At 48.9% G+C, this 25,893-nt stretch overlaps 8 protein-coding genes across 11 annotated transcripts; 3 read left to right on the forward strand and 5 right to left on the reverse strand.

The window, feature by feature from the left end:
* Nucleotides 1-319: 319 nt before the first annotated feature.
* Nucleotides 320-4,784, forward strand: LOC126326587 (serine/threonine-protein kinase MARK2-like). The gene is made up of 7 exons (XM_049995750.1): nt 320-1,006; nt 1,180-1,353; nt 1,425-1,533; nt 1,637-4,181; nt 4,327-4,352; nt 4,447-4,550; nt 4,612-4,784. The coding sequence occupies exons 1-4, from the start codon at nt 872-874 to the stop codon at nt 3,628-3,630; spliced, it is 2,412 nt and encodes an 803-aa protein (XP_049851707.1). The 5' UTR covers nt 320-871; the 3' UTR covers nt 3,631-4,181; nt 4,327-4,352; nt 4,447-4,550; nt 4,612-4,784.
* A 139-nt stretch (nt 4,785-4,923) lies between these two features.
* LOC126326576 (uncharacterized) lies at nt 4,924-6,738 on the reverse strand. Of its 2 annotated transcripts, XM_049995735.1 has the most exons (7): nt 6,686-6,738; nt 6,387-6,617; nt 6,279-6,325; nt 5,875-6,117; nt 5,685-5,801; nt 5,436-5,624; nt 4,924-5,385 (listed from the first exon to the last, which is right to left on the reverse strand). In XM_049995735.1, exons 4-7 carry the CDS (start codon nt 5,953-5,955, stop codon nt 5,119-5,121), a joined length of 654 nt encoding a protein of 217 aa, XP_049851692.1. In that variant the 5' UTR covers nt 5,956-6,117; nt 6,279-6,325; nt 6,387-6,617; nt 6,686-6,738; the 3' UTR covers nt 4,924-5,118. The 2 variants fall into 2 exon arrangements, 1 of the variants encoding a protein (XP_049851692.1); XR_007560760.1 differs by having other exon boundaries at nt 5,436-6,328.
* An 848-nt stretch (nt 6,739-7,586) lies between these two features.
* On the reverse strand, nt 7,587-9,895 carry LOC126326577 (transcription initiation factor TFIID subunit 8-like). The gene is made up of 4 exons (XM_049995736.1): nt 9,737-9,895; nt 9,451-9,612; nt 9,258-9,385; nt 7,587-9,182 (listed from the first exon to the last, which is right to left on the reverse strand). The coding sequence occupies exons 1-4, from the start codon at nt 9,855-9,857 to the stop codon at nt 8,754-8,756; spliced, it is 840 nt and encodes a 279-aa protein (XP_049851693.1). The 5' UTR covers nt 9,858-9,895; the 3' UTR covers nt 7,587-8,753.
* Nucleotides 9,896-9,960: 65 nt separating this feature from the next.
* Nucleotides 9,961-11,065, reverse strand: LOC126326601 (uncharacterized protein HI_0077-like). Its single transcript, XM_049995769.1, has 2 exons — nt 10,762-11,065; nt 9,961-10,666 (listed from the first exon to the last, which is right to left on the reverse strand). The coding sequence occupies exons 1-2, from the start codon at nt 10,968-10,970 to the stop codon at nt 9,961-9,963; spliced, it is 915 nt and encodes a 304-aa protein (XP_049851726.1). The 5' UTR covers nt 10,971-11,065.
* A 745-nt stretch (nt 11,066-11,810) lies between these two features.
* Nucleotides 11,811-12,984, forward strand: LOC126326578 (ribosomal RNA large subunit methyltransferase M-like). Its single transcript, XM_049995738.1, has 2 exons — nt 11,811-12,165; nt 12,302-12,984. The coding sequence occupies exons 1-2, from the start codon at nt 11,885-11,887 to the stop codon at nt 12,765-12,767; spliced, it is 747 nt and encodes a 248-aa protein (XP_049851695.1). The 5' UTR covers nt 11,811-11,884; the 3' UTR covers nt 12,768-12,984.
* An 8-nt stretch (nt 12,985-12,992) lies between these two features.
* LOC126326602 (telomerase Cajal body protein 1-like) lies at nt 12,993-14,755 on the forward strand. The gene is made up of 2 exons (XM_049995770.1): nt 12,993-13,262; nt 13,335-14,755. Exons 1-2 carry the CDS (start codon nt 13,073-13,075, stop codon nt 14,753-14,755), a joined length of 1,611 nt encoding a protein of 536 aa, XP_049851727.1. The 5' UTR covers nt 12,993-13,072.
* Nucleotides 14,756-14,896: 141 nt separating this feature from the next.
* LOC126326603 (probable serine/threonine-protein kinase roco4) lies at nt 14,897-25,881 on the reverse strand. The gene is made up of 2 exons (XM_049995771.1): nt 25,797-25,881; nt 14,897-19,164 (listed from the first exon to the last, which is right to left on the reverse strand). The coding sequence occupies exons 1-2, from the start codon at nt 25,879-25,881 to the stop codon at nt 14,897-14,899; spliced, it is 4,353 nt and encodes a 1,450-aa protein (XP_049851728.1).
* On the reverse strand, nt 20,257-23,522 carry LOC126326582 (uncharacterized). Of its 3 annotated transcripts, XR_007560761.1 has the most exons (5): nt 23,382-23,520; nt 23,155-23,248; nt 22,985-23,081; nt 21,139-22,921; nt 20,257-21,073 (listed from the first exon to the last, which is right to left on the reverse strand). XR_007560761.1 is itself a non-coding variant. In XM_049995743.1 (4 exons), coding segments are annotated over exons 1-4 (1,728 nt in total). In that variant the 5' UTR covers nt 23,331-23,522; the 3' UTR covers nt 20,257-21,385. The 3 variants fall into 3 exon arrangements, 2 of the variants coding, with proteins under 2 accessions (XP_049851700.1, XP_049851699.1); XM_049995743.1 differs by having other exon boundaries at nt 20,257-22,921; nt 23,330-23,522; XM_049995742.1 differs by having other exon boundaries at nt 20,257-22,921.
* Nucleotides 25,882-25,893: the final 12 nt, after the last annotated feature.

Genomic DNA, 25,893 nt, shown 5'->3' on the forward strand with positions numbered 1-25,893 from the left:
GCCGACAGTTCTTTGCGCACGGATGGGTCTCGCAGTACTATAGAGAGCAGGTGTTGCTGTGAAGGCGCGCGCTCAAAATTGACGTTTTTTTTTTTTCGGCACTCGAATTGGTCTCTCCTTGGGTTCGCTGTGGCTCTCTTAGAGCGTCCGAACGCCCGCTTCGCCGTTGACAGAGCGTTCAAGCGGCTCATCGACACGCCTTGTGTGTGATCTGGCATGGGCGCCGATGCAGCTCGTGAACCAATGTTCGACGCCTCTCGTGCGTCCATGACAAGACTGTGCACCGAGCGCGGTACATCTCTGAAATTCAGAGCGGACGGCCGGCGGCCGAGACCCTGCACGAAGATGCAGAGTTCGGGTGCCTGCGCTGCGAGAGGTTTGAATTGATGGGGCGGTGTTGTGCGTACACATTTATCGATGCCCCTAATTAGACAATGATGCAAAAGAATTGAGCGAATTGCGGTCAGCTTTTTGAAACAGCCCGGCGCAAGTCGAGCACCTGGTGGGGGGTGCAGATTGCGAGCAACATTTGCCTCGTGAGATAACGCGTACAACATCTCCCATAGCACAGATAAAGAAAAGTATTTATTATCTATACATGTTTAAACTCGAGTCGAAATATAGGCCTAAATCAGTCTAGCGGTTTGGAGCATTGCTTTTCCAGGGTAAATGAACAGGTGTAACAGTTAACTCTTTTTGAGTTCGGTGCATACCAGGTCGAATGTTGAAAGGCTAGCGTATTTTTTCACGACGAGCAGAGGCGTACACGTGCGATTTAAGACTGCGCTTGTATATTGAAGATAGATGCGCCTCACGCGTGTATTTCGTGTTATCGAATAGCAAGAACTTGGATAGAGTGGAAGACGGTTTTATGTCGCAAACTGCTGGTCGAATCAGCCACCGAGAAGCGTTCAAGCAGATCAGGCATTACAGTATCATAAAGACGTTGGGAAAAGGGCAATTTGGATACGTCAAGCTGGCTGTTCACCTGTTAACAGGGATAAAAGTACATCGTCTTTTTTTTTTTTGAGAAGCGCGGTCTCGTTGTTTGCCGGAGAGAGAAGAACGCATGCGATAAGCGTGCGTGTTCTCGTTTGAAAAAGTGTTCTGAATTAGAGACGGCCCGATTTCCGAAGAGAGGCAAGCTAACGCTTTGGCACCCGCCTGCGCTTTTCGAAGGTGGCTATCAAATTTATTGTAAAAAGGAGGTTGGACGATGAGTCCTTGCTCAAGGTGAAGAGAGAGGTCGAAATTATGAAGTTGCTGAATCACCCCAACGTTATAAGGCTGTATGAGGTTATAGAAACGGACACCTGTTTTTTTCTGATCATGGAGTACGCTACGGGAGGAGAGGTACGTGGGACGGGGTGGGGACAGGGAAAGTGACTGCATTTTGGGGTCTTTCTCACGAGCGTTTTTTTTAGGTGATGGATTTTCTAGTGACTCATGGAAGACTGAAAGAGAAGGATGCACGCCGGTTGTTCAGGCAAGTCGTTTCCGCGGTCGATTATTGCCATAGGCTGCACGTGATACGTACGTCTTGGAGGAGGTGCTCAGAATCGGGGAGAAGGAGGAGAGGTGGGGTGGGGGGCTTTCTGGGGCGCTTTGCTAATCGTTCGAAATTTGAACCGCGAAGACCGGGACTTGAAGGCGGAGAATTTGCTGCTCGATAAAGATCTGAGAGTCAAGTTGATTGATTTTGGCCTGTCAAACTTTTTTGTACCGGGAGAGCTTCGAAACACATTTTGCGGGTCTTTGACGTACACGGCGCCTGAGTTGATCAAGAGACAGATGTACGAAGGCCGGAAGGTGGACGTGTGGTCTCTGGGCATTCTTCTCTATGTCCTGGTGTGTGGTGCGTTGCCTTTCAACGGGGACAACTTCAGGGAGCTGCTAACGAAAATCGTCGTAGGCAAGTACCAAGTGCCGAGTTACGTGTCTGCCGAGTGCCGGGACCTGTTGGGGATTATGCTCGTTGTGGACCCGGAGGAGCGCGCGACGCTGGACGAGGTCCGCGTTGATCCGTGGTTGCGGAGCGAAGAGGGGAGAGCAGTACCGAAGTCGGTGGTCGTCGATAACAAGGCGAAATTACCGAAGCAAATAAACAAAATAGTTCTGCAGGAACTCGTGCGTATGCAGCTCGATAGAGAGCAGCTGGTATCGGCTATAATAGAGGACCCGTATGGCAGGCTGGCTGCGTCGTACTATTTGCTACTTGATGAGTACAAATCTAGGAAAAGGGAGCGCCGCGTACCGATTCAGAACGTCGATAGGAGGAGAGGTTTGAAGACAGTTGGCGCCAGAGACTTTTCTTCGCGTCTGAACGGGCTGGAGGAGTCTGGCTTGGGCGAAGAGGGAAACAGGCATTTGAGGAATGACGTGATAGACGGCCACTACAAGAAGAGGCTGAACGACAACGGGTTTCAAGAGTCCAGACAATTACACGAAGAATTGAAGAAGAAGGATGTATTTCGCGTAAAGGGCGGTCCTTTGCCGGACGGGCGCGGAGGAGCGTCGAAGGCCGAAGAGGGGTCCACTCCCGCTCTGAGCGGCCAGGAGAGGACGCAAAAAGCCGCGATGTGTCGCCTTGCCAGGTCTCGGAGTGTCGTCAATAGGATGGTGAGTGAGCAAAAGGCGGAGCTCCAGGGCGCGGACTCGAAAGAGCCACAGAGAGAAGAGGCGAATTTGGACGCTCGGCGCTCGACTCGCCAGGCCGCGGGCCTGGAGGATGCCATTATTCTGCCGTTAGAAATCGCAGACAAAAAAATTTTTAAGGAGGCAGAAAACAAGCAGAACAGAAAGTCGAATGTGCCGTCTCAGGACATTTCACAGCTGCCCTCAGATGGTCGCAAGCAGAAGCCTTTGGACGAGGGGCCGAGCAGGGTCGCCAGAGGGTTAGGTGAAGGCGAAGCGAATCGCCAGCCTCTGAAGGCAAAGAATCACCAGCGCAATCAGAAGTACAATACGATATGTAGCCACTATCGATCGTCGTTCGAAGACTTGAACATCATTGACATACCTGCTTCCGGAGATGCGGGTTTGGTCGAAACGAACATCCTGGAGTCTAAGCTTGGGCCGTCGGAGCGAGGCGGATCTCCGCTGCACGAGGACCTAGAGAACAAACTAGTCGTCTTGATGTCGCAAGAAGAAGGTTCTCCTGCGTTGGACCACACTCCTCACCACAGCGTGTCAAAGAAGAATCAAAGAAAACCTTGCAAACGGCTTCAACAACGCATTTTCAGAAAGGTCAAGAATCTGTTTAAACTGCCCTCGTCCAAGCCGAAGTCGCTCAAATACGAAGCAAAGCCGCCTGTGGGTCGATTCCCCATCAACAGCCAAAACGTGCGCGCGGATCAGCCGGAGCAGGTCCTGCACTACATTCAGCAGGCGTTGAGCAACTTCTGTTTCCAGAAGGTCTACAAGATACGGCCGTTCTGCATGAGAGTAGAAACGAAGGCCGGCGTGGCGTTCGAAGTCGAAGTGTGTCAACTACCGAACCTGTACATAAGCGGTATACGGTTCCGAAGAATATACGGCGACGTCTGGCAGTACGCGGATGTCTGCCACCAAATATTGCACGTATTGAATCAAGAACAAGGCGCCGACCGAGAAAAGCGGTCGAAATTTTGAAACGGTGACAGAACGTGTACGACACGAAGTATGGGAGACTTGTACGGCGAGAAGCACTCAGACGCAGCGAGCTCCGCGCAGCGTGAGTCGCCCGGTTCAAGAAGGAGACACGCGTCCGGAAAACGGAGCGGGACCTAACTCGCACGAACCTGTGGGGGAGAGCGCGACGCAGGACGCTCTCAACTGGTCCGAAGCACGAAAAAGCGCGCCCTCTGCGGTCTTGCGCAAAAAAAAAAAAAAAAGAACGACGTCAACGACGACTAAATTATACACACAATTTGTCCCGGTGCACATTTGTTTTGTCGCTCGCTGGGTTGAGCACCTCTCTTGCGACCGCGCCAGTCCGAGAGAGGACTCTCGGCCCGCGCGGGGGAAGGACGCGCGCCTCACTGGAAGCGACGCGGCGCAATTTGTACCGTTGGCGTTGAGATGTGTAAATAAATGCGATTTTTTTTTTTGAGGGGTTGAGGAATCTTAAAAAAAAAAAAAAGTCAAAAACTTTAGGCTGAAAATCGCTGTCTAATAGTTTATTGCCAGTTATAGCTGTTTCTGTACGTGTCAGGTAGTTTGTAGCGAGCTCCGCCGGACAGCGGCGATCCGAGCAGGGAGACGGGGCCGAGTTTCGACATCGGGGCCGCGTCCTAATTGATTTTTTGACTTCGTACTGACTAACTGTGGCGCGTTCGTTTTGGCCAGCGGGGCCATAGGAAGAAGTGAAGATGGTATGAGCAGGAGAGGGCTGCGCTTCTTCTTTTTTTTTTTTTGTGAGCCTTCTTCACTGACGATTTTTGCCGCTCATTTTGTCACCTTCGCCAGCCGTCGCACAAGAGCCTAAAGATCAAACTTAAGCTGGCAAAAAAACTGCGCCAGAATAGACCACTCCCGCATTGGGTTCGTTTGAAGACGCATAACAGAGTAAGGTGCGCATTCGATGACTCGTATTGTGCGCGTAGCGTGAGAGGCTCTGACTTTTTGTGCTAGGTACAACAACAAGCGTCGTAACTGGCGTCGTACCAAGCTCTGTTTCTAAAGAATCGCATGGTTATCTGTTGGTCAATGTTCTGGCGCCTGCGCACGATTTTCGCTCTCGTTTTTTTGCTTAAATTGCAATTTGGAAAAATTATGCAAGAAAACTAAACCTTTTCAGCAGTCAATAGTTTTTTTTTTTTTGGGGGGGGGGGGAGGGAGATTGTGTTCACATTAGGAAGTTTTATAGAAAAATTCTGTCGCTCGCGCCCACAAACACAACACCGGGTTAGATGGCTATTCTTTTTCGGACAATGCGCGCTCACATTGCGGCATACGGGATCCTACTCCAAACCTGCACCAAGCGCAGTGCTCGGAACAAGGTAAGCTTCCGTTTTCAGGAGGTAGCGAGAACTTTATTGCAGGCGCTAGGTAATTTTCCTGAATTCCGCAAATCTCTTGATTTTCAGTGATGGTCCTTACGAGTTTAGATGGAAAATTCCGTAAAATAAGCTGTAAAGATCAAGCTCGTTTGGCTTCAGTAATAGCTGCGCCTCTGTTTTTTTTCACTCTATCCAACATCTGAGACACTCTTGGAAGCGCATCTTTTACGTCAGCCTCTTTCGCCGTCCGGCGGTCCGTAAAGCAATGGACAAATTTCAGTGCCTTGATGCAGAGCTTCCATCCCTCTGAATCTGACTCGGACTTCGACAGCGGACAAATCCAAGGACAGAAGCTTCGGTGTTCCTCCAAAGGATTAACGAGAGTTGACCCGTCAAATCCCAATAGCTTAAAAAAAAAATCAGTAAATTCTTCAATTCAAAAAAAAAAAAACCTACCTTTGAGGTCGGACTGCCCGTCGCTTCGACACTCTGTTCAGATTGACCAGGCTGCTCCGGATCCTTCGATGTACTCAAATCCATCATAACTTTTCTCTTGCACATTTTGCACGTCCACGTTAGTGCCCTCTTATCTTTCAGCTCCAGCCAGGACGCCCCCCATCCGCAAAAAATCCAGGCAACCATCATCTTCAATTTAGGCCATCAAAAAAGCGTGTACGTAATAATTTAAAAAAAAAATTTTCGTACTTGCAAAACGGACAAATTCAGTTTCTTTTTCATCAGCTCACAACCTGTTGCAATCGAATCGAAATACATGAACTCGACCAGCGGTGCGACCCTCCGCACCTCCAGGCCAGCACTTTCCTGCATCAATCCGCGCGTGAAACTATAAGCGTCTTCGACTTTTAGGGGTGCAGCTAAACACAAAACCACGTACTGCATATGAAAGAACTGGCTCAATACAGGCAGTTGATTCGAGATCCTCGCACTCGCCTTTCCAGCTCTTGAGCTCCTTCATCCTTTCTCGGACTCCGTCCCTCAACCTCTGCGGGTCTAGGAAAAAACCCTTGTAAAAGGACGACGGACATGAGTAATCAAAAAACGCGCATTCTTTGCGGTGTGTCGTTTTCAGCGATCTGCGAAATTCTTCGCAATATTCCTTGAGCAATTCTGCTTCCGGCTGCACATAACGCAGCATTCGATGGCATACAGAACATATTAAAGTCTCGTCTCTCGTTTGATGCTCTGAGTCGGGTGTGTACAGACTCCAACCCGTCAAAGAACATTCCAAGGGCGATAGGTCGAATGGCTTGTTGAACCACCCCCAGCTTGTGTACGTACTCACGCGCGCCCAGTATGCATCCAAACTAAAAGGAGACGCCTGCAAACTGCTTTTGGGCACATCAGGAAAAGCACTTCGGACGCAAAAAAAAAAAAAAAGAAGCTTACGTCTCGCCTAACACCGATTTCGGCGAAGAAATCCTCTTCGGAGGTGGAGCGTATAAGACGGTATCAATGGGCTGGACCGATTTTTCAACCAAGTGAATGAGCTTCTTGATCCGTTTGTAACCAGGTGATTTCTGAATTCTAAGCAAACTGGATGTCACATCGTTTTGAGCGTGAGGATAGAAGGTCGTCTGAGCGCTCGACTGAATTTTCGTCCTCGCGAGACTTGGCTGCCTGTAGAAGAAAGGGGCGTGTCAGCACCTGACACAAGAATTACGGGAACTGTTTACAGCGAAATGTACATTTTTGTCAGAAGATGTCGAGTCGGCAGTCGAACCGACTTCCATGAAAAAATGTACAAATCACTGCCCAATTTTTGTGCATCAAAAAACCTAAAAAAATTTATATTTGACAGCTTGTTTGGCTCTAAAATCCTGATCGAGACGAAATATGCTTCCCTCGATGATTCGAACCGACTCATACAAATCAGAGGCCGAAATTTCCAAATAGTCTGCACACAGTTTCAACAGCCACCTATAAGAATAGTGATATTCGCCGATTGAATTGGCTCGGTAAACGATGTACCTCGCGAACCTCTTTTTGGTCGGACATTTCTTTTCGGGCTCGAGCGTGCCTTCGGCACCCAGTTCGAGAACGTGGTCCTGCTGCCCCTTCTCGGCGAAGCCGTCCTCCCCCGAGCGGGCTATGGAGCTATTGTGGTCGAGCGGTGCGCGAGCTGGATGCAAGAAGGGCCCCATGCGGTGCTGCCCCGCCCTGAACATTTGGACAAGGTCGTTGTGCAATTCGAGGGCCCGACGGTTGCCGGGTGCATCGTAAGGCGCGAGCGCGTGCTCAACACAAAAATCCACAAATGCATCGAGTGCGCGGGGAGACAGCGTTTCCATCTCTTCCAGGCTCCAGGGAATTTCGCACTGTGCGGATTCGAGTCGACGCGCTTGCCACTCGACGAGCCGACCGAGCGTGCTTACCGGTAGGTCGGGTATGGACATCGGGAGAGACGTTTCGGGCTGATCATCAAAAAAATAGAGCAGTTTCAGCACAAAAACAATATGCGCCATAATTAACGAATAGGGCGAATTGTGTAAATGATAATCCAAATGCGCGGTGGCTTCTTTCATCAGTCTCTCGACCGTCCGTTGAATGACAGGAAACAGGGTGAGTTCCTGAATCATCCGATGAAGAATGGGCGGTATATTGACGGGCGGCCAAGCGAGGTCGAGTTTGAGCTGGTCTAGAAACCGACAGCTATACTTTTCCAAGTGGCTTGACGTTGGCACTTGAAGTGGACACAGGTGGGCTCTTTTGGCCATGGTCCTTGGAAGAAGTCGATGCGCAGAAAAATAGGGGAGTTTCCCGCACCTCGCCCATTTGCAAATATCAAATGGGAAAATAGGAAGGCGCAAAAATAAACAGGAAACAAACAAAATGACAAGCGTTACAAACAAAATGTTGCGATGGCGCGCGAGGTCCAAAATATATTTCTTTCTGAGTACGCGCAAAGATGGGATCATCTGTTCTATTTGTTGTTCCTCGTCGGTACTTTCGTCGTCGTCGGATTTTTCGAAAATCGATTTGTCTTCTTTCGGAAAATCAAATCGAATGGTGACGTTCTGAGCACAGTTGCTCGTTGTTGTGCAAGGCTGCGTCAAGTTATCCGTTAAAACGTCGCTGTTGGCGTCCAGCACCGTCAGGTCTTGTTCTTTCGAATCTTCCGTTTTTCGACGCTTTTCCGAGCTCTTCAGATGGATCTGCGCGGAGAGAGGGCGCTTCTTGTGAAACATGATGCTCTTGGAAGTTAGGAAGCAAAACCAAAGCTTCCCGACAACAGAAACGAGCGCTTTGGGCAGCTTGAAAGTTCGGACCAGCGCTTCCACCTGATTTCGCAAAATCAGCTGCAAACCCTCTTCGAACGACATAGCGCTCTTGGAACTCACCGAGCCCGTTTGAATGACGCATCTCATCGGCAGTTTCTTGGGAGGCGCGCCTTCTGGGTTGTCCCGTTCTTGCTCGGTGACCTGAACAATTGCGTGCTCGTATCGCGTGTCGCATTTAGAGCAGACGAAGCCAATCACCGTTCCAGACAAATCGACCTCACGGTCGAACTCGACGCCTTCGCATCTCGCGCACTTCATAGATGGAGCCCTTCGTTGCGCGGTGCTCGTAGCGTGACAGAAAACGCGTCGAACTGTGAAATGAGTGAATTTATTTATTTTTTTTTTATCGCACTCCCCCATACACAACGGGAGTGACAAATCAAAGCGTCAAAAAACATTTTTTTTTCCTAGAGAGCAAATTGTGCGCGAGGTGTGTTGCGAACCTCTCTCTTCCACCCGCCTTTTTCCTTTTCATTTACAAAGAGTCGATGCCGCCGCTTCTGTGCCTCAGGTTCAAAATTTTCTGCAGGTTTTCTTCAGTCGACGACTTCGGATGACTCGACTGCTCCTGGTCCAAGCCGTCAGAAGGAGCGCCGGAGGGCTGAGGCGACTTGGAGAGGAGAGAGGTGACCCGCTCGGAATCAACATGGAGCGGCGTCATAGAAATGGTGGTCTTAACTTCGGACTCTTGAGAGGCCGTCAACTGCGAAATGTCCTTCGCGGGCTTGAAGAGCGTCTCGCCCGTCTGCGCGGTTTTCGGGTCGTTGATTTGGTCGTAGTTGATAATGCCTTGATTCCCGGAAGTGTGCTGATGCAGCGAGGCCAAATAGTTTTCTGCCTGAACGCTCTGGTGAGCCTTGAGCTCGCGAATTTTTTTGGGATTCGTCTCTCGATAGTCGTACAACTTAAAAAATCATCAGCCAAATCGATCGCAAAAGAGAAGAAGAAGAGTAATAAACGGAAACGGCGAAAAACATACGGGCACCTTTTTGTAAGTGTGGTCGTCCGGAAAAACGGGAAGAAAACTGGGAATGTGTTCGGGCAGTTCTGACTTGGAGCTTCTCAAAATTCCAGGAAAAGTAGCAGGTTCCTCAGGAAATCGAATGTCTGACAGAAAAACTTAGTGAGTGCTTCGTCGTGGGGCCGCAGCGGGGTGTAAGTAAGACATATACCTCCTAGTTCGTATCGGATGTCCACCTTTTGATAGAAAGCAATGACGTTGTCGATTGAAATTCCCAAGTCCTGAAGACTGAACAGGATGTCGTGGAAGTTGCTTTCGTTCCTGCCGGCTATGTCGGCACTTCTCTGAGCCCGATATCCCACTTCTTCGATGACTGGCGGCGGTCGTAGAAAAGGCGCGCGTCCGCAAGGGGGAGCGGCGGGTGAGGGCGGTGGAAGAAAAAACGGCCGCGCGCGAAGGAATTTCACCGCGAGGGAGAAGGAACAAACTCTACGCACAGGCTTGCATGATGTCAGTAAGGACCTCCAGAGAAGACTGCTCCGCCGTCTCGAAAGACATACTTCGAACGACCTGAGCGACAGGAATAGATAGAACCTTTCGAGCGAAATCCTCAGTCATGGTCACGAAAAACGCAGGAGTGTCATTCAATATGGTGTGTAGAGAGGTGGATGGAAACTAAAAAAAGCCAGCGACGCGTCCGTTATATTCTCAATTTTTTTTTTTATTTTTCTTGAAGGGAATCGTACCATTCTCTTGACATGCCCGCCGTCGCTCTCGCGTCGTCATTGAACGGAGGAGGAATTTTCCCCACGTAACTTCGAACGCACTCGCGAAAAGTCAAGACGGAATCCAGATTTTCCTTTCGACAAATCCAATTAAACCAGTACAAGCCCTTTTTGACATGGTCAATTTCTTCTCGACAAATCTGATCGATAATCCGACTGCTCTCCAGGTCCCCCTGAGACTTGAACTTCGTCACGAGCCTGTCCCAAGAATCCAAAGCGCGAGCCTCCTGAACTAATTGCATCGTCGCAATTCGACCTTTGAAATCGTATTTTGTCTTCTCCGCGTACTCCCACAAGCCAGTGTGAGCAGGCAGCGACCCGTACGACAAATTCTTGGCGCGAAGACGAGCGCATAGCAGCGTGAAGTGACGTGCCTCATCGGCCGCGATCGACACCATGTCCATATAAAACGATAAAGGCAGCGCACTCGGCTCAGAACGGAAACGAAGAATCGTATCCCAAACCACGTCAATCGCATTCAGTTCCACGTGCGCCAGACAGTGCAACAGATAATCCGCAAGCGGCACCTTCAATTGTTTGTGAGACGGCATCTCCCTAGGAGGTAAAAGAATGGGCTTCCTAGGCCTAGATGGCATATCCAATGCAACTCGACTCGGCCCCAATACCCATTCTGTACCACCCCTTAATATAACAGTAACACACATATCCCGAAAAAAAAGAAAACTTCAGGAACCCAAAAAATTTTGCCCTTTTCACCTTACCCAGCCCTATCATACCCTCCTTCAGCGCTATCCATGTTCCCCTTCATCCCCTGAATCCATTCAAAAGCCTCTTTCGTTTGGCTGGCCTTCAATTCGCAATCTGCACTCCTAAGTACAGACTCCGCGTAGCTCATCAAGTTCTTCTCTCTAGTACCACCAAGACCAGCCTGAACACAGTAGCCTCGATCCAATGACCTCCTTAAACCAAACGCGAAACGAATCATCTCAAACCGAGTTGCTCTGTCTCCTCCTCCCACCTTTTTTAAGACAATAATAATATGTGCTGAGTAATCTGTTTTTCGCCTCGACCCCTCACCAAAAAAAAACGCGCCCGCCATCTGCCCCAAACCATCGCCTCCTCATAACGTCTCTAGCCCAGAACTTCCCAAGCTATTCTACCCTTTGAACACAGCCAGGAAGAAAAATTTCCATAAATCCCAAATCAACGTGCATTAAGACGCGCAAATCAACAAAACCGTACACGCAAAACCACATTTTCAAAAGACAACCAGAATTTGTACTATGCAGAAGAATGGATACAGAATCCTGATTCCGCGCCGCTGGTATACCCTGACAATAAAGTCTGTCCTGATATGTAAAAGAGGACGCGAGCGTGACTTGTGCGAAGACCTGAGAGATCGCTATCGCCTTCAAGGTGTGAAGGTTCGTGCGGATGTATACACAAAGTCAATGGACTTGTTTCTTCTCACTTTTACTGTCGTGTACCAGCATCCTCTAAATAACAGAAGACGCTAGCTGAACCTTTACGCGTGCCTAGTATAGATGCGAACTAACGCATCAAACTTTCTTTTCATGCATATAGTGCACTCAACGCAAGGGGTGGGTAGAGGCCGTTTCGGCAACGCCTATCGTGCGCAGTTCATGGGCGCTCCAGATACTACCCAACTGCAAAATGATCAGCCACGAGAGCAACCAGAAATTAGCATCCGAGGCATCTGCCCACATCATCCGAACATTGAAGGAGCTGCTTGATGAGTCACGCCCGCCTGGATTGCAATCGGCCAGGTGGATGCTGCATGCGCTTGTGACTTTCAATGCTGCATTTCAAGGGAAGGTAAAGCAGATTGAAAATCTGGTTGAAGACAATTTGAAAAAATCGGCTCACTACAGAAACAGAATGAAGAGCTCGGAGCTCCCAAAAAATGGAAATGTGTTGGTACAACTGTTTATGACACAAAAAACCACCCTGGCCGTTTCTGTCTCGGAGGTGTCAAAGAACTCAGCCTTCTGGAATTACCCTCTGCCTTGGAAATACGGACGCGTCTACGTACCTGTAGAGAAACATTACCCAGCAGCTTCGTACGCAAAGTGTAAAGAAATACTATGCCATATGGATCTGAACAAAGATGACCTCGCAGGAAAGAGAGTCGTGGAGCTGGGAACAGTGCCAGGCGGATGGTACGGATACATTGAGATGAGAAAGTTTCAGTTTGAATTGCATTTGAGTGTTAAGCGTAGCCTCTGCCTGAACCACCATTGTGCTAACGGATCTTTTTGTTGGCATTTTGTGTTTTGACCTCACGCGTCGCAAAAGGACCATGGTGCTGCTCGAGCAGGGAGCCGAGGTAAATAGCGTCGATTGGACCGACCTGAAGGACCCGTGGTTCAAGGTGCATTCGAGTCTGAGGCATCATACGATGGACGCGAAAATTTTTAATCCTGTAAGCATAGGCATTCTGGATCGCTCTGAGGCGCTAGATTACGTTTTTTGCGACCTAGCTTTACCGCCGGTCAAGTCTGTAGACCTGATGGAAATGTGGATTCAGAACAGGTGGGCAGAAAGGGTGATTTGGACCTTCAAGATGGGGTTCGGCCACGAAGTCAGCCATGCATTGACAATAAGAGGCATTCAGAAATGCTTAGCGAAGTACGAACCTGAATTCGTGTGCACTATCAGACATTTGTACAAGCACGAAAACGAGGTTGTTGTGCTGGGTAGATGGACAGACGAGATGCGGGCGAGAGCAGAGTCGAAAAAGAGTATAGTGAAAGATATGTGAAAAAGAAATTGCACGCGCGTATACATACCTCTATATGCACTGTTTTTTTGTGCCATTTGTGGAATGAGTGTGGCATTTCTTATTGAAATTGTATGTATTCAATAGGCAGATTTTTGGAATCTGTCAGGAGACAGAAGTCTGCTGCCGAGTCAGAGAGTTCGACTGGGGACGATTCGGCTGTTTCTAGATATCATCAGAAAGTTCCATCGGCAAGGCCCTGTAAAAAACGCGCCTGGAAAGAGCGGACGGATGCGAGAGAGCCGGGAGACCAGTCGTCCTTGTTGGAAGAGGAGGGGTGGGTGTCGATGCTGTGGCCATTCTACAGAGAGAAGCATTTGAATTCGAGAAAAGAAGAGGCGATCGCTAGCGACAGAGACGAGTCGTGCAGAAACAAGGGTGGAGAAGCATTAAATGCAGAGAATGACAAGACGGCCCAATTGTGCGTCGATTACAAGGCATTGGCTCAAAAGAATGATAGAAATGCCGACGATATAGGTATGTGTATACAGATAACGTATAGATTTTGCCTTGCACAGATGCTAATTTAGTAATACGTGGGCACGACAGGCGCGGCTGAGGAGAAGTTACAAGAGATGGAGCTGGTAATCACCTGCTTGAGTCGGATGAAGGAGCAATGTCTTGACTGGCCGATCCGCACCGACTTGAGAGACAGCGTTGCAAGGTCAGCCGAAGATCTATTGAAGCTTCTGAAAAATGCCAAATCTCACGGAGAGGGAGCAGTGGAAGACCGATCAACGAAGGGCGTTGACAAGACCACAGAAGACGAGAAAAAACATGGCTGGGTAAGAAAGACGCAATCTGACGAAAACTATCCGAAGAAAGATTCGATTCTATTCAAAAAGCGAGTCGATGACCCCAAGTGCTGTCACGACTTTTACAAAGGGTGTAAGTGGAGTGCCTACGCGATGAGTCTGGCAGTCTGCACAGAGGGGAACCACTTGCAGGTGTATAGAGCGGGCGATTTCTGCAAGGTGTCAAAATTTTTGCCGGGGGAGGTGATCTACGACTGGACGTGGTATCCATCGCAGTGCGCCGAGTCGGACGCAGCGTTTCCAATGATCGTGACCACGTGCCAAGACCTCCCGATTCAGCTTTGGGACGTGGTTAGAGAAAAAGTGCATGCGAGTTACCAGGCGCACAATCACTTAGACGAATTGGTGGCCGCATCGTCGGTGTGTATCAATGGAGCGGGATCCAAGATCATATCAGGATACAAAGACATGATAAGGATATTCGACGTCAACCGGCCGGGAAGGAGCTGTGAAACTCGTTTGACAAAATTAAAAAACAGTTGTACCCAAAATGAAACAGTTTTGTCAGTGCCAGGAAACATATCGACCATATCTGCAAATGCGGGCTCGAATTCACGTTTTGTGTGCGGCTCATCCAAAGGGAAGATAGGTGTGTATGAAGAAGTCCAGACGAGGCCGTGCCTAGTCCTTCAGGGACCCACAAATGGAATTACGCTTGTCAAATTTTCTCCTGACGGCACATGTGTGTTCTCGGGGTCCAGGAAGGACCCGAGGATTTTAGGGTGGGACTTGAGGAACCCGCGCGAGCCGCTATTCCAGGTCGAGCGACGAGTTGAAGACAATCAAAAAATTCAGTTTGATATCGATTTTTCGGGCAGCTTTTTGGCGAGTGGCTCTCAAGACGGAGTTGTGAGAATTTGGGATTTGAAAAAGACAAACGGCGCGGAGCCGACATTGATACCATCCGACATGCCCGTGTCGCCTGAGCCGATCAACGATGTCGCTTTTCACACAAAAGACTCAAATATATGGGCATACACGTCTGGAACTCGGAAGACGTGTTTTTGCAAAAGCCAATTTGTACACGGAGAGAGCTGGAAGTCCGACTTGTCCGACAGTTCGGAGAGCACTTCTTCGCCCCTCGACGGGAGGGGGCAGCTCCCAGATGCGGCTCGCCCCTATCACTTGGTCGTAGGAAGGTGTTGGAAGCAATAGAGGCGTATCCTGGGACGCCTTCGAGTCGCGGCGCCGACGTGAAGACGCGACACGAGAGAGTCCCCGAGCCAGATCGGACGAGCGAAAAGGCGGACTCCCGAGTGGGGAAAACGGACGAAACGGAGCGGCGAGGAAAGCGTTTCATCGGCTCGGCTGGCTCAGGTGGGCCAGTTGGGGCCATGTGCTAGCGGCCTCTCTGAACGAGACGAGTTTGTCGACAATTACAGAAAACGTCGGTCGAGCATCGGGATCTCCGTTCCAACACATCCGAATGAGCTCTGCATATTCAGGGGGGCAGTCTGACGGTATGGAGGGTCTGAGGCCCTCAGTGATGGCTGCAAAGAAGATCAGACGAGGCTTTCCGGCGTACGTTTCGGCGTATTCGAGAAATGGATGGCCCAATTGCAGAAGTTCCCACAAGATAATTCCGAACGAATACTGGTCTATTTTCTCGTTGTACTCCTCCGCGTTGAGGACCTCCGGAGCGGCCCAACATTCGTTGAATTCGCCCCCGCGCATGACGTGACTGCAAAACACCGTCATTCCGAAATCGCTTACCTTGGCGACGATTTCGTCTTCGCAGCTCATGGACGAAATCAAAATGTTTGGAGAGCGCAGATCTCTATGAATCAAGTCCTTGGAGTGCATGTACGCGATGCCCCTGGCGGCGTTTTCGGCCACGCGGAGACGGTACTCCCAGTTGAAGGGTCCTGATGACTTTTCGTTTAGACAGCTGTAAAGAGATCCGAGAGGAAAAAATTCAAAAATAATAGACAAGGGACTCGGACAAAATCCTTTGAGCATCAAAAGGTACTGACAGTCGATCCGCTGCATGATGAACATCTCATGGTGAAATTCAAGGTAAGACTCTGAAAGAAAAGTGGCCTGGGAAAACGTCTGGTCTTTCAAGAACTTGATGGCGACCGGCTCGTCCTTGTAGGTGCCGCTCCATATGACCGAATAGCTGCTTTCTCCCACTTTTTTCTTCATCTTCACCTCCGAAATGTCGACGATGATGTCCTGAGCGTACGGAAAGGCAACGTGGCTACACAAAACCTTCAGCAAGCAGGTGTGCTCTCGACCGGTGGGGTCGGGCTCGTCGGTGAAGAGTCGCCAGTGTCGCGAAGTCACGTCGAAGCTGACGCGCCCATGCGTGACGCACCTCTGGAAGTTGGCCGGATCGGTTCTGTCTAGACCGTCGGCCTGCTTCGAGTGGGCCTCCTGCTTCGACGTATTCAAGCGACACACCAGGTACTCTATGCCGTTCCTGGCGGCAAGGATGCACTCTTCGAGAAAGAAGTAATACACGTCGATGCTGGACAAAGAGATGAAGTCCAAGTCCGGCCGAGTCAGGCAAACGTAGCAAGGGACGAGGACGATGGGCTTCGACCTGTACCAACTGAACAAAAGCGTTTCGACGCTGTCAGCCAGATACTGAATCAACAAGATGTTGCAGGCGGTGTTCGTGTCGGACGCTGGCCCATTGAACAAGGAGCAGGTGAACTTCTGTCGGATGAAAATGTTCAAGCAATAATTGGCTTCGTCGTTGACCACCAGAGCGCGCTCGTTGGGGGTGTCAATAATCATCCCGTTCTTCCAAAAGTATAGAATAGTTATCCAAGAGCAATTAATTGTGCGAATGATCAGCCTGAAGAACAGACTCAATGGGACGAACTCGAACTCGTACCGACGTCCAGTGACCAACTCGTCCAAGAGCTTGGAGTTGTTCCACAAAGCGAGGATAGTCGAGGGATTCGGAGAAACGGGAGACAAGCACGGGATGACAATCAGGTTCTCTTCTCGAGAAGATCTAGGACTGTCGCTCGTATTCCTCGTATTGCTCGTGTCGACGTCGCAGATCGTGTCTCCCTGAGCTGCCAACAAATAGTACTTGACAAATTTCAGCTTGCTACTTGGAACCAAAAAAACGATCTCGAACGCCTCCAAAATCTTGAACATCCACTCGCGATGAGTGTCATCGTATTTGTGCCATATCTGCGTCAAGTCTTCCTTGAAGAGGAGGCCCGTCTTCTTCACGTCTTGCCTGCCGTAGATGATAGAGCTGATGAAGCTGACCAGCCACGACGAGTTCAAAATGACCAAATTTTTCAAAACCTTCGTGTTTTCGTCGTCAAAGTGAATAACCAGGCCGGCGTTGCGAAAAACTTCCAGGCAATTGCCGATGTCCTCCTTGGCGATGTTCGTGTCCAGCATCATCTGCTGAAACTCGCTCAGATAAATTATAGGACTGGCGCGAACCAAGCCCTTGATTTTGGTCTTCAACGTCAAATAAGTCCTCGGCACCAACTCCCTCAAGGCCTGACTTCCAGTGGCCAAATCCAGCAGGGTGTTCACCAGCTTCTGCATTCCCTTCTCGCTCTTGTTACTGATCGCCAAGTACCCGCGAATGAACGGATACCACATGGAGAAGTGCCTGTGCATCTTCTCGAACAAAGACTTGCAAACGCGCTTGTTGGCGATCTTGTCGCGGTACGTCCCCACTATCAACACCGTAATTCTCCCGCCCGTTCTCACCTTCAGCATCTTGAGCCAGTACCCGAGGCTCGCTATGTCCACGCTCGTCAGCTTGAACGTCAACACGTAAATTCCGTTCGGCGTAATGAACAGCTGGTGTATGGGCATGTATTCCGCCTGTCCGGCGAAATCCCAAATCGAAAACACGACTGGCGGCCTATCTCGGCTGTAGTTTATGGCCTCGCACCCCCGAATCCTGACGCTCTCCGTGGACATCTTTTTGTAGTAGGAGGTCACTTCCGAAATGTCGACGTAGTTCACCATGTTTCGAAAGCGATGTCTGAATTTGATGCTGAAGTAATACGAAAGATGTGCCTCGAGCGACGACTTTCCGGACTCCTTCGCTCCAATCAAACCCAGCTTCATGTGACACCACGTCGCGGAGTCCCTGTTCTCCTTCAACTGCTCGAGAGACTTTCCCAACGTGATGTGGTTGGAATTCAACACCGCGTCCGGATCGGACTTGGTCTCGGAAACGGACTCCTTGTTCTCCAGCAAGCTCGATATCATCTCCTCGGTCTCCGAGTCCAGGCAGTTGTTGGAAACGTCGAAGTACACCAGCGACTCGAGCTGCACCACGTCCTTGGACAGCTCGTAGATCTTGTTGTAAGACAAGTCCAGCCGCCACAGCCTTCTCATGGTATAGATGAACGAAGGAATCAACACCAAGGAGTTGTAGGACAAGTCCAGCGTCCGCAACGTGGCCCTCCAACTTGAAATCTCCGAGCACACAATTTTGTTGTTGGACATCTCCAAGTTCAACAAACTTCTCAAACTCGAAAGGTTCTCCGGAAGGTACTCCAGCATGTTGTAGCTCATGTTGAGACTCAGCAACGGCGAAAGGCAAACGCTATTCGGAACGTCCCGAAAGTGATTGTGGGAGAGGTTCAGCACGCAAAGGTTGCTCATAGGCCGATCCAAAAACGTCTTGAGGCGATTGAAACTCAGGTCCAGCAAAAGCAACTCGTTCAACTCGCTAAACGACTGCGGCAGGTGCTTGATGCGGTTGTTCGAGGCAATAAGAAACCTCAGGTGTCGAAGGGTATTCAGGGAGTTCGGGAAGAGCTCGAGCTTACTCGAAGAAATGTCAACGTATTGAAGTCGGGTCAAAGACAACAGGAAAAGAGGAAATTCGCGAAAGTTGTTGAAGCTCAAATTTAGCTCTCTCAACGTAGTCAGTTTACTGATATCAATAGACAAACTGTTCAGCAAGTTGACAGAGCAATCCATGCACGTGAATTTCGGAATACTTTCCAAAACGCTGTAAGGCAAATCAGACCTGTTCCTCTGATTTAAACACACAAAGTAATTGCCAAGTTGCCGATCCAACTCAATGTCGTTGTTGGCCGCGCTCCAAATCCGACATCTAGTATTCTTCTCGCTAAGCCTCTCCTCGTGGCTCTCGGCCGTGCTTTCATTGATGGTGCTCTCGTCGTCAATACTTGGCTCATTCCCCTCGAGCCCTTCTTGAGCGGAGTCTCGATTCACGAGCCACGTGCCGTCGTCCGGACAATCGACCTCGCTCATAAACTTGTTCAAAATGCACACGCTAGCGGTGCTCGGCGACGCTCTTCTGATGCAACGAACCTTCGTCTTCGTCTTCATCGAACTCGTCAGTACCTCCGACGTCTTCCTGCGCCTCAGCGCCATCGAATCCGCGTATTCTTGGCGCTCGCAACGTTCGAAGTCACCGCATTGGAAGCAGGCTCTCCTCCTCTGAAAAGTGGGCACGCGCATGTCCCCTTTGACATCTTTGGAACACCCTATTTTAGCGGATCCAGGCAACCTTCTGCCACTCTCAGGTCCCAACGCGTGTCTGTCTATCACCGAATTTTCAAGCACTTGGCCGATCTTGTTCCACCACATGGTAGTCCCTAGAGCGTTTACCCTCATATTCATGTTTTCAACGCACATTATGAGGCAAGTTTTTTCATAGATACTACCTTTCAACTTTTTCTCCACGCTACAATTCGTCGTATCGGCTCGGCAGAGAGGCGCCTTCTGCTTCCAACTTGCACTGCTCTCACTTCTCGCAGACATCTTCTGCCCTCATGTATGTCTCGAACGCTGTCAGACTCTCGCGTTCTCTCTCCTTGCATTCTAGATGAAACTGGGTAGACGTGGCTCGCGGGCAAGGCGCAAAAACGGACTTGAACGGTCTGTATCGGACCCTGCGACCTCGAGAATGGATCAATTGAAAAACAATCTTGGTTCAACCAAAAAAAGCGCATAAAGCATCGTTGTGACAAAAAAACACACTTCTACACCTGACCTGTTCTCACCTCTCAGTTCTCAAGTCGTCCCGACTCAAAAACGCTTTCAAAACAGCACTCAGCGCTCTATATGCCGCGCGTGGCGGCGCACTGTCTGGCCAGTTGCCTCGTTATCAACACGTCGAGAAAAAGAGCACAGGAATTGACACTTCAACGAGAGCACTAGAGGAACTGAAGTTGCGACCGCGATAATCACCGGCGCCGTGCTACAGGTCGTGCCAATAAACCCTCACACCCACCCGGTCGCTCAGCAGCGCGACGAAGCGTATGTTTGAGTACCGCAGGTTTGTCGCGCTTTTCCGTACAACGACGCGCGCTGAGAGAGAAGGGCCAATTGTGTGCGTGCTCGGCACGCCTGTCGTTCTCTGGAGCGAGGAGCTTCCCCCAAAACGGGCGAAGTACGGAAGCAGGGCGAGAAAAATCGCGCGGCCTGCACCTTCCGAAAAAATGGATACGATGTCGGCCAACGAGAACTGCGTGAACTCAACGCGAGGGGGAAACATGCATTGTTTTCAGCGGCTCAAAAGGGCTTCGTTTCAAAAAGTGCAATCCGCGCGCAGCGCTTGGATTCGTAGCGTGTTCGAAAACGCAAGGCTTCGGTCCAGAGCGCAATAGAGGAGGGAGGCCGGCATCCTTGCCGCGGAAGCATCTCCTCTCGGCTCTCGGAAACGCACTAGGATCTGCTGAAAAAAATTTTTTTTTGGATCAAAGAGAGTTGAATTTACAAATTCGAGAAGGACAAGACCCAAAACCTTGCAACACAAAATGGTCCTGATAAAATCGCATCAACGCATAGGAATTATCGGGCGATTCTAAGAGTGCGGTAAGCGTGAGGTGAATGATTCCGCTCTCTGGATCTATACGAAACTCCCCTGGATGGTAGTGTCCAGAAATCCATGCCATGACCACGTCCTTGTACGCTCGAATGAGCTCCAGTACCTCTTGGGAGTTCCATAGCTGGTGTCCGATGGAACCATCGCTCGCGAAAATGGGATAGTGACAGAACAAAAATACCATATGGCGCACGCGACGCGCGCATTCGAGCTGTTCGGCGAGCCACCGGAGCTGATTGGACGAGATAGCTGAATTGTACTCACGGGCGAATGGGTACTCCTCTAACGGATGGGTATCGAGCCAGTTTCGAGCCTCTATGTATTCTGGGTCAGTCGGAGAGTACCCTTTAACTGAAATTTCTGTACCATCAAGGACAATGAAAGTGTGTTTTGCTTCTTCTATGCATCTTGCCACATAATACCCTACGTTTTGCTGCATTTTCAGCCTTCTTCGGAGCTCGGATCGCCCATTTGGGTGGGTCAAACAGTGGTTTCCAAGTACGTGGTACAAGGGATGGACCAACGAGTCGAAGCAAGACATCACCGCGTCAAAGTCGGCAAGCGTCTTCTCCGGATCTGTATTGCCGTCGATCAGATCGCCGAGCTGAATGCAAAAACGAATCTCGGGGAAGGCATTCCAAGTGTTTATGCAAGACTTCAGCTTCGAAACGGACTCTCTGACAAAAATAGAGCGGGTTTAGGAAACAGATTTTTGCCCGCAGGTACAGAAATGACTTCGTACCGATAGAAGCAAGTGTCTTGAGAAGGCTTGTCGGCGCTCTGAATATCTGCAACCAGACCAATCATATACAGGCAGTTTTTTTCCATTGGAGTTTTTCGCAGAGTTGCACCGCAGAGAGAGAGAGAGAGAAGCAGAGAGAGCTTTCGATTTTTCGGCTGTACAAAAATTTGGCCAGAAGCAGTTGAAGTGAACCGCACTAGCAAATGTTTTTTTTTTACAGGTGCGCACATTCAATACAGGCGCTCCGTCACCTCAACAAGCTGCGATTCTTCGTGCGCAGATTGGGCGTTTTTGCTTCTGTGAGCGGCTTATCGGATGGCTTTGGTGGGGGCGGCGGGCGATATAGGGCATTCGGTACAGCAAGCGGTTTATGCACAATTTCGGCACGTACTTGTTTCAACATGGCTTGATGCCGCTGAGCCTCGAGAGCAGCTCGACATTTAGCCTCTTCCATTAACAGTTTATCTTTTTCTTGCTTTTTCATTTCAAATTCTCGACGACTGACTGAACGCGTCTCGGTATTCAAGACGAAATCTGAAACGAGAGTCAATGGCTTCGTGGACTTGGCAATTGGCAACGGCCTGGCCGGCTTGAAGGGTTGAGCTTTGAATTTTAGCGCTTTGAGTTGTTGCGTTTGGAATTCTGCAAATTTCTGTTTTAGTTTTTGGTGCGCCAGCTCATGTCGTTCGAGGCTGCGCAGCGAGAACGGGTTCACTTCGGTGACTTTGAATTCGAGTTTTGGATGGAAAGGTTTCGAGAATTGGGGCGTAGGATTCGCATGAAACGAAGGTGGTGGTTCTTCCTGCTTTCGGCGCTTACAAGTTTCCGACAACCTGGATTCCTTCTCTAGATAGCGTTGCTCCGTCATCAAGGAAAACGGTTTGGGAACAGTTATCCCGTTCACCCTATGCGACTCAGCAATGCACTCCAGCTCTTGCTGACACATTTCCAACGTTACGGGTCCCTTCTTGAACTGCGCGCACCCGGCGAGTTGCAACGCCGAAGATGACTTTGTCCGTTTTATATGCAATTTCGGTTTTGTGTCTGCCTGCGAATCAGAAAACCCGAAACCTGACAACTCGCACTGACTATCGTAAAAGCATTTTGAAAGCGGGTCAGTGTGCTGAGAATCCTCTCTCGGTTTGGCCCTGTCGCGGCAATGCTCATCTCTGCTCGCATCAGATTCATGCATCGCTGAATGACTGTCCCCTTTTTGGCATTGCACATGAACGGTCTTTGCCATCAAACGACTGGCAACATGCAGTTTCGGAGAGCAGGGCACCGTGAGGGGCTTCTTGAAGACTCGCGGTACACCTAGATCACCTTTACTCTCAAATATTCGTTTGCTCAGTGGCATGGCCTTGAAAGACTGGACAGGTGCAGGGTCAAGCCTGGCGGTACAGGAAGAACGACTCATCGACCGAATGGCCGTCTGAAGCGTGGGGTCGATCGGATGAGTCAGTTCTAGCGGCTTGCTTGCACCATCTTTGAGTTGGTGGCATTTCCAATGTTCAGGTGTCGAGATATCGATTTTACGAATTTTTTCCGCCAAAGGTGTTACAGGAATTTTCGATTTGTGCGCTCTCTTGAACCCAGAAAGAGAAACCGCCCGGTAACCATCGACACTCATGAGATTCTGCTCGTTGTCTCTCGAGACGGGCGAACCATCGGAATCGCCACCGTTCAGCTTTGCGATGGCTAAATTCGCATATCTGGACATCGTGAAATCCAAAGTCCTCGAATCGATCGAGTGCTTCTTGGAGCTCTTGATCAAATCAAAATTCTTGTCCCGAAAAAAAATTCAGTAAAAAAAGGATTTCGACATGTTCTCACTATCGGTCCGCACCTGAAGATTGCCTTTCTCAAAGCACTCCCTGCTCCTCTTGTAATTTTTCAGGCTATTTTTCATGTATTCATAGTCGTCCATAGGATGAGGAGGCGAGCTAAACTCAACAAAAAATGATGAGAATCAAAAAATTATAACGGATCAATAACCGTTAAAAAAATTTGGCATACCTAGACCGCAAAAAGTCTTCTGAATCTTTCTGACCTGATTCTAAAGGGCGACCGCTCGCAGTCTCTGGGGGTGCCATAGGTGAAGATGGCGTCACTACAAAAGAAAAGATTCAGAACCAAACTCAGCGTGAGTCTTCGCTACAGCATGGAAACACCTAAAAAAGCGCCAACATACTCAAAATAGGGCACAAATGAAGAGGGAGTCACTTCGAACGTGTTGGAGGTACCTTCACATATCTGCCTGTCGTCACCACCTGGCATGACGGGCGATGGATCGAGATGACGATCATCTAGAAGCATTGGAAAAAGCCTCAACGAGCAGTTTTTTAACGAGGTGATATATACAAGGGACAGAATAATACATAAAATGAAGTACGGGCGGAGGAGCTAAATAAAATTAACACCGAGCAAAAACTTTTTTTTTTTTTAGGTTTTACAATGCCAAAAAATGTATTTATTGCTGAAGTTTTCTATGTATCACATTGTTTGCGGTACATATGAAACTGCACTCTATGGGTATTTGCTAAACTTAGATGAAGCGGAAGTCAATGGTGAAACAAATGCCGTGCATGAAGAAAATGGTGAACGAGTATGTGGAGATCTTGCCGTCAAAAAGGTCTTCGCCTATAGTCCTCACGGTGGCGCTATCAAGGCGGTCGCTTCATGCGACAATTGGCTCGTGAGTGCATCGACGGACGAATGCCTAAAGTAAGTGTCTGGTTTTTCGGAATACAGCGGAGTACTTTTTTGTAGTTATTCACATAAGAGTATTTTGAGGCTCGTGTGCGAGTTAGAGAGAGGAAATTTCCGTACAATTTGGATTTTGAAAGCGATATAGATATTGTTTTTTTCCGCACAAAATACGTTTTGAAGCATGGCCTTCGAAAAAAGTGAATGGGCTTTAATAATATCGCTCCCCTACACATTTGATATGTGTGAGGCCGTCTCTATAGAAAGCAGCTTTGACACCTATTTTTTTATTTTTACAATGACAGTGGAACTCAATTTTTTTTTTAGAGTCTATGATATGAAAGCCTATAAGGAACTCGGCTTACTGACTCGTCAAGAGGGTCAGATTACGTGTCTTGAGTTTTATCAAAAAACACATTTATTTTGTGGAACAGATAAGGGATCTATATTGATTTGGAAGGTAAGTGAATGGGAACAGCTTCCTTCATTGACGGATCACGCCGACCGCATCAATTCGATATCTATACATCCAAGTGGTGTGCTTGCTCTTACGACATCAAAAGACAAGACGATGAGGCTTTGGGACTTGGCGAAAGGGCAAGCAGTACATACGAATAAACTGGAAGTACAGGCGAGCATCGTTCAATGGTCTCGTAGCGGAAACAAGTACTTTGTCATCACCAACGGCACTGCCACAGTATATTCTAATCGTGGAAAAAAGTTGGGCAGGGTGAAGGAGGAAAAGCCTATTCTAGACGCAAAGTGGCTGGATGAAAACTCTTTTATAACTGGAGGAGAGAACAGGTTATTGTACATATGGGATGCCAACAATTTCGAGAAGTTACATACGCTGAAAGGATTTAAAAACAGAGTTAAGGCAGTGGATTTAATAGAAAGGTCACCAGCTGTTTCAAAAAATTCAGTTCCGCTAATTGTAACGATTAGCAGTGATGAAAGGCTGCGGATTTGGGACATTGAAAAAAGTATTGAGTTTCCAATTTTTTCTCTATGTTTGGAAGCAAGGCTGATTTGCCTGACGTGTGCACCTGTCTCAAAAGCCCCTCCATCTAGAAACCAAAAAAGGAAGAGGCCGGAGATCAAAGACACAAGCACAGAGAAGGCAGAAGGCCTATCAACTGACGGTTCTGGTTCAGCAATGTCGAAAATAGTCAAGAGATCAGGTAAGCCATTACCTCACAAAATAGCGTGCCAGTTGAAGAGTAGCATGAGGGTTGCATTGAAGGTTCGAAAACTTAGGATGGGAGCTAAAAAATAAATTCGGCGTTTAATCTGTTTTGTGTGTACAATTTTTTCAAAAATTAGCTACGACGTCTTCTTTCGCTCGAGCGACTGAATTTTTCTTTCTTATTTTCAGAGGGCGCAGGGGACACATTGAATGCGGACGACAGTGAGACGAGTTTGTAGATTGCGTAGACGGGTATCTGAAAACGAGCGTGAATTAGACAAGCTGAATAGAGAAGGGAGGCCATATTTCGATAGAGCGTACAATTAAAAGAATGAACCAGAAATAATTGGAAACAATTGTTGCGATTTCGGCAAACCAAGTGACGTATAATAGATCCCAGACGAATTCTATGATTCCCTTTTGATTCAGATCTATTCCTGGGTTGGTAATAAATCCAGAAGGATCGGTCGTGGGTTTAGCGCTCAATTTCAGAAACAAGTATGCCTTCACGTTGATGAGCAAAAAAACGAGCATGCCAAGGTAGTTTGCTACGTTCGAGTTAAAATAGGCCAGCCCGAGGACGTGAAGCGCCTAGTGAATAATAAACGAATGCACTATCTGTAAACAAGACGTGGCACGAGAGTACACGATTTTGATTTTTTGAAATGTGTAAGATTTGCGAACTAAGCGTACCATAAAACCGAACACGAAGTACCTCGCGTTTCTGAGGTGCCGAGTGTTTTGCCTGACTATTTTCTTGGCCGACTCGTTTGCCATAGCGGGAACGTCCGAGTCTGGGAGTGTGCCAAAAATAAGCTCTTACAGTTCGCGCAAGACGCTGAAAGTGTCATTTTTGTAACGTA

This window comes from Schistocerca gregaria, unplaced genomic scaffold (assembly GCF_023897955.1).
Source record: "Schistocerca gregaria isolate iqSchGreg1 unplaced genomic scaffold, iqSchGreg1.2 ptg000994l, whole genome shotgun sequence".
In the NCBI taxonomy this organism is placed as follows: domain Eukaryota; kingdom Metazoa; phylum Arthropoda; class Insecta; order Orthoptera; family Acrididae; genus Schistocerca; species Schistocerca gregaria.

Excerpts from the sequence above, each read along its gene's own strand:
- LOC126326587 (XM_049995750.1), top strand. The coding sequence starts at position 872 with ATGTCGCAAACTGCTGGTCGAATCAGCCACCGAGAAGCGTTCAAGCAG. Across the intron at positions 1,007-1,179 it reads ACCTGTTAACAGGGATAAAA|GTGGCTATCAAATTTATTGT; the intron begins GTACATCGTCTT and ends CGCTTTTCGAAG. Across the intron at positions 1,354-1,424 it reads AGTACGCTACGGGAGGAGAG|GTGATGGATTTTCTAGTGAC; the intron begins GTACGTGGGACG and ends CGTTTTTTTTAG.
- LOC126326576 (XM_049995735.1), bottom strand. The coding sequence starts at position 5,955 with ATGAAGGAGCTCAAGAGCTGGAAAGGCGAGTGCGAGGATCTCGAATCA. Across the intron at positions 5,625-5,684 it reads TGAATTTGTCCGTTTTGCAA|ATGATGGTTGCCTGGATTTT; the intron begins GTACGAAAATTT and ends CCTAAATTGAAG. Across the intron at positions 5,386-5,435 it reads CGGGCAGTCCGACCTCAAAG|CTATTGGGATTTGACGGGTC; the intron begins GTAGGTTTTTTT and ends TTTTTTTTTAAG.
- LOC126326577 (XM_049995736.1), bottom strand. The coding sequence starts at position 9,857 with ATGACTGAGGATTTCGCTCGAAAGGTTCTATCTATTCCTGTCGCTCAG. Across the intron at positions 9,613-9,736 it reads TACTGACATCATGCAAGCCT|TCATCGAAGAAGTGGGATAT; the intron begins GTGCGTAGAGTT and ends GACCGCCGCCAG. Across the intron at positions 9,386-9,450 it reads CATCCGATACGAACTAGGAG|ACATTCGATTTCCTGAGGAA; the intron begins GTATATGTCTTA and ends TTTTTCTGTCAG.
- LOC126326601 (XM_049995769.1), bottom strand. The coding sequence starts at position 10,970 with ATGATTCGTTTCGCGTTTGGTTTAAGGAGGTCATTGGATCGAGGCTAC. Across the intron at positions 10,667-10,761 it reads ATGGATAGCGCTGAAGGAGG|GGGTGGTACAGAATGGGTAT; the intron begins GTATGATAGGGC and ends TGTTATATTAAG.
- LOC126326578 (XM_049995738.1), top strand. The coding sequence starts at position 11,885 with ATGAAGAGCTCGGAGCTCCCAAAAAATGGAAATGTGTTGGTACAACTG. Across the intron at positions 12,166-12,301 it reads GGAACAGTGCCAGGCGGATG|GACCATGGTGCTGCTCGAGC; the intron begins GTACGGATACAT and ends GCGTCGCAAAAG.
- LOC126326602 (XM_049995770.1), top strand. The coding sequence starts at position 13,073 with ATGCTGTGGCCATTCTACAGAGAGAAGCATTTGAATTCGAGAAAAGAA. Across the intron at positions 13,263-13,334 it reads TAGAAATGCCGACGATATAG|GCGCGGCTGAGGAGAAGTTA; the intron begins GTATGTGTATAC and ends TGGGCACGACAG.
- LOC126326582 (XM_049995742.1), bottom strand. The coding sequence starts at position 23,454 with ATGCTTCTAGATGATCGTCATCTCGATCCATCGCCCGTCATGCCAGGT. Across the intron at positions 23,249-23,381 it reads CGACAGGCAGATATGTGAAG|TGACGCCATCTTCACCTATG; the intron begins GTACCTCCAACA and ends TTTCTTTTGTAG. Across the intron at positions 23,082-23,154 it reads GAAGACTTTTTGCGGTCTAG|CTCGCCTCCTCATCCTATGG; the intron begins GTATGCCAAATT and ends TGTTGAGTTTAG.
- LOC126326603 (XM_049995771.1), bottom strand. The coding sequence starts at position 25,881 with ATGACACTTTCAGCGTCTTGCGCGAACTGTAAGAGCTTATTTTTGGCA. Across the intron at positions 19,165-25,796 it reads GTTCCCGCTATGGCAAACGA|GGACTACCATGTGGTGGAAC; the intron begins GTCGGCCAAGAA and ends TAAACGCTCTAG.